General features: G+C 45.8%; 1 protein-coding gene across 1 annotated transcript in view; it reads right to left on the bottom strand.

Moving 5' to 3' along the window:
- Positions 1-4,722, bottom strand: part of col4a4 (collagen, type IV, alpha 4) — a gene marked incomplete at its 5' end in the record, with an annotated part of 26,864 nt that overhangs the window by 15,736 nt on the left and 6,406 nt on the right. The window contains 15 exons of the mRNA XM_037974398.1: positions 31-135; positions 207-267; positions 471-524; positions 628-672; positions 774-836; positions 976-1,020; positions 1,249-1,329; positions 1,839-1,880; positions 2,090-2,125; positions 2,238-2,300; positions 2,383-2,418; positions 2,490-2,558; positions 2,702-2,818; positions 2,898-2,942; positions 3,436-3,570. Of these exons, the coding sequence (XP_037830326.1) occupies positions 31-135; positions 207-267; positions 471-524; positions 628-672; positions 774-836; positions 976-1,020; positions 1,249-1,329; positions 1,839-1,880; positions 2,090-2,125; positions 2,238-2,300; positions 2,383-2,418; positions 2,490-2,558; positions 2,702-2,818; positions 2,898-2,942; positions 3,436-3,570 (997 nt within the window). The remainder of the gene's footprint in view (positions 1-30; positions 136-206; positions 268-470; positions 525-627; positions 673-773; positions 837-975; positions 1,021-1,248; positions 1,330-1,838; positions 1,881-2,089; positions 2,126-2,237; positions 2,301-2,382; positions 2,419-2,489; positions 2,559-2,701; positions 2,819-2,897; positions 2,943-3,435; positions 3,571-4,722) is intronic.

Here is a 4,722-nt window from a genome sequence, read left to right on the forward strand (position 1 = left end):
AACTAGCTGTCTGTGGTCCTGCCCGCTCACCTGGCACTGATCTCCCAGGGACTCCTGGGGGGCCATGCAGTCCCATTAACCCTGCGTCCCCTGGTGGGCCTTGCCGTCCAGGAAGCCCTGTGTCGCCGTCTTCTCCTGTGTAACATGAAGCAATCAGCTGAACTGTGCTAATCAATACGGTGACTGATTAGTGTGTCGTTTGGTACCTGTGTGTGGAACATCAGCACTCCAAGAGAGGCCTTTCAGGCCCGGATCTCCCATCATGCCCTGCAAACAGAGAGACTCATGTCAACAAAAAGACAATTTCTTCTTCTTTCAAAGTTTGTGTAGAAGCTAGAAAAATAATGAGAAGTTCTGTTCTGGATCTGGATCAACAGAGGTAATCAATTTATTAGTATTTTAAATGTTCTTATTTCTTTCTGCAGAATCCATCTAATGTTACCAAAAATAAGAACCAAAACCAGACTGACCTGAAGACCCTTTTGTCCAATCAGACCTGGGAGACCCTGGGATCCTTTTACCCCCTGAAAACACAAACATCTTTGTTAGAAACCAGGAAGAGGCTCCAGAACCTTGGAAGAACAACAAACTGGAACCAGATCAATGAGCGGAACTGTTCTGACTCACCTCGACACCTTTTTCCCCACGCCGTCCTGGCTGACCAGAATGACCCTGAAACAAAGGGATGTGACCCGAGTATCAGGACTAAGCATCTGATCCGTTTCTGCAGAGATGACTTTTACTGAATCATGGAAAGAAGGTGGAGAACTTACTCTCATCCCTGGAAATCCCACAATCCCCTTCTCTCCTTTGATCCCAGGGAGTGAATCCAGACCCTGTAACCACAAAAACTCATCTTCATCACCTTCAGAACTTTCACAGGGATCAATAATGGATCAGTACACAATCAGCTTCAGTGACTGGTTTTTCTTTAAAACATGAAATTAATTCTGGTCAGAACTCAGAAGAACTTACAGGCAGTCCCTGAACGCCACATTTCCCCTTTTCCCCATCAGGCCCCTAAAAAACCAACAAAATTATCTCAGAACCCAAAACTGGAATTTTTCAACGAGTAAGAAGCAGCCAACAGAACAGCAATGTGTGCTTCAGAACCTCTGCACTGGCTTCTTTAATTAAACTAAATCTTTGTCCAACATTATTTCCACAAAAAGAGAACAGATCCAAAAAAGCTACAAAAGAACCCAACATCTGAACCACAGAACTGTAAGAACAGAAAGTCCCGCCCACCTGTTCTCCTTTGATGTACAGGTCCTCAGGAGGGTCGACGTACTCAAAGGGCCCTGGAGGCCCCACAGGGCCCTGGTCTCCCTGTGGATCAGATATAGTTCTGTAGTGCCACTCTTACTGACATTGAAGCTAGCTTCATCTCAGAATCAGAAGAACTAGTCTGCTGCCAGCTGCTTGGCCACGCCCCTTCAGTGATGTCACCCCAGGTGCCTTCAGAGCTCGATAAAATGTGGCACAACAACAAGGTCAAAGACAGCGTCACCAAGCAGTACGCCGATCGGGGGCTGGTACCAGTGGGCTCAGCCCTCCCTGGTGTTTACAGTAAAATACCCAATAAACACAAATTTAAAATATTGTACCACATTTTGTGAAATTTACAACAAGACTGGTGCTAAACAGTCTCGATTAAACCCCAGAGAGTTTCCTAACTTTTCACAGCTCCTCTCAAGGTACAGAATGACAGGTGTGACTGGGGGTGTGGCCATATTGATGCAACTAATGGAGTTATTAAACAGCTTTAGGGGGTGTGGCCAATGTAGTGTTATTAAGGGGGCGTGGCCATAGTGCTGCAGAGAGCACCATATTAGTACCTCGTCTCCTTTCTGTCCCGGCAGTAATCGACCTTTTTGTCCCTGAAGCACACAAACATGAGCAGCTGTTAGTCTGCTGCTTATTGCCTGACAAACAGCTGCTAAAACTGATCTATAATCAACAACTGATGAACAAATTTCACTGCTTTCAAATCCATTTTACACTCTGTAAAATTAAAATGTAATAAATAGTTTCTTTTAAAAACATTCACTGAATAAAGGTGAAACTGTAAAATATTAAATGTGCTTACAGGTGGACCCCTGACACCAGGAAGACCAGGCAGACCCTGCACAGAGACCGCAACATGTAAATAAAAATAACATTTACACAGTTCAGATAAAATGAAGCTAATGAACTTTTTGCAGGAACTAAAAAGCTGAACTGAACTGGAGACTCACTTTGACCCCATCAGGTCCGGCAGGACCAACAGCTCCCATCGGACCTGCGTAGCCCTGCTCGCCCTGGTGACAGACAGGAAACATTAAAACGGTTTCCTTCCAATAACATTTCTGTTTCAGGAGCTACACCTGATGGTTTCCTCACCTGCAGACCAGGTAACCCAGCAGGACCAGAGTTTCCCTGTGAGAAACAAACAGTAGGATCAGCTGAACTTCACGTTACCAGAAACCTGCAGCTGCAGAAGGACTTACAGGAACTCCCGGGAACTGAAGGAAATGAACCACAGAATTCCCTGGATATCCCTTTTTTCCTGGAAAACCCTGCAGAGTAAAGCCTTGTTACCATGGAGACGACCTGATACAGGACCATCTGACACTGTGTTACAACAACACTGTTAAATGATGTAAAGAAATACTGACTGATGGTGACTCCTGTAAATATTCCTCAAAGATTATTGAATTACCCGTTCTCCATCTGGTCCTTGTCTTCCTTGAAGCCCACGATATCCCCGGTCTCCTTTGGTTCCATTACATCCATCCAGACCAGGAAAACCGGGACCTCCAGCAGGTCCTGGGTGACCCTGAACAAACAAACAAACGTTGCTTCACTGATGGACCAATCAGAAGAGTCGACAGGCTGGTAGAGGCGGGGCTTCTTACCGGGATTCCATCTAAACCTGGAAAACCAGGAACGCCACGACGTCCCTGAAAGCCAGAGAGAACGAGCAGAGTTTTAAAACGTTCTCCTCGGATGTACAGGGTGTGTGTCGGGTTGGACGCCATGTGACCGCTCACTGAGCTCTGATTGGTCAAACGCCTCACTGTCGTCCAATCAAATCCCTGCTGCTTCTCAAAGTCTTCTCAGGTCGAGGAGCATTTGTTGGTTGGACGGCTCCTTCTTTGGTTAGGAAAGACTTTTTTTTTTCATTCAGAAAAAAGGACAGAACCAAACAGCTGCAGATCAGCTGAAAACCTGGTTAGCAGCTAGCAGTTAGCGGGCAGCTAACAGTCAACTTACAGGTGTTGGTATGATGTGATGCAACTCTTCCTCTGATAATCTTGGACACAGCTGATAGATTGAGTTCTTAGAGAACACCAAAGACCCCCAGGAACATGCTCAGTGAGCAGTGGACTTCTCAGGACCAGATCTTTAATAAGATCCGATTCCAAATACTTTGAGAAACATGTTTTTACTCACAACATCTCCTTTCAGTCCAGGAGCTCCTGTTGGCCCCTCGTCTCCTCTCTGGCCCTTCTGTCCCAGAGGTCCCTGAAGGCCCGGGAAACCTTGTGGACCCTGTGGACCCTGGGGACCCAGAGGACCTGGAGCACCCTGGAGCATAAAAACCATTGTTAGAAGCTGATGCAGCATGATGACAGCTGGTGGAACCAGCAGAACCAGGATCAGAGACCAGCAGCGGCCCTGGTGGAGCCCAGCCTGTGCCAGGAATGAGCTCGACATTGTGCCCAGCATGAGGACACAGCTCTTGGTTTGGTTCGGGACCAGATAGGGGTTATTTATCCCCACAGCTCATAAACCCAAAGTAATGGTACAGCCCAACTGTTTAGCCTTAACAAAATCTATAAAGAAGATTAACTGAACCAGAAGATTTAGGAGCAAAAGCAGCTCAATGATTCCCTAAACTGGATGGAAATGAATCGACCGTAACACACGCTGGTCAGGTTAGAACCTGACTGAAGGACTACAGCCTGAAATAATTAATAGAATCTGTTAAAAACAAAGAGGAAAAACATAAAACAATAAAACTAAATCTGAGCAAACCTGCAAACTACCCAACGATGTTCCAACAGAACCTGTCAGAACATTTTCTGTTCTCCAGCGTGAGACAAAGACACATCAGGAGACCAACAGGTTCTGTTTGAGCTCACAGACGATAGAACAGGCAGAACCTACAAAGAACCATCATGTTCCTCCTTTTAACTGTGTTTCCATCTGCAGCAGAATTCAGTTCTTTATTATCTACGTTACTGTCCCCATGAGACACACACACTGCTTACTGCAAACTCCCTAAGACTAAAACTTTCATGTTACAAAAACATAACTAATGATATAAAAGATGAAAAAACATTCAGTGAGGAAAGTTCCATGTGCTGGATGTCAGCTGAGCCACAGGATGATGGAGGTAAATGTTCAGGCTGAGGAGGAACAGCAGAGCGCCACAGGAGGGCAGCGTCACCAACACGGACTGGAAGGATTGTAGGAAGAAGAAGAGTTTCAGACAAACCTCTAAAAGTCCTCCATCTTAACCTGAGATTCTGTAAAAACTGGTAAAGATCTAAAACCTCAGTTCAGTCATTAAAGTCCAACTTCCTGTTCAAACTCTGAGCTGTAGAGCTCCAACTGGACCAGGTTTAGAGCTCCAAGAGGACCGGGTTTAGAGCTCCAAACAGGACCAGGTTTAGAGCTCCAAAAGGACCAGGTTTAGAGCTCCAACAGGACCGGGTTTAGAGCTCCAACAGGACT

This window comes from Kryptolebias marmoratus, unplaced genomic scaffold (genome assembly GCF_001649575.2).
Source record: "Kryptolebias marmoratus isolate JLee-2015 unplaced genomic scaffold, ASM164957v2 Scaffold37, whole genome shotgun sequence".
NCBI classification, from domain to species: Eukaryota; Metazoa; Chordata; class Actinopteri; order Cyprinodontiformes; family Rivulidae; genus Kryptolebias; species Kryptolebias marmoratus.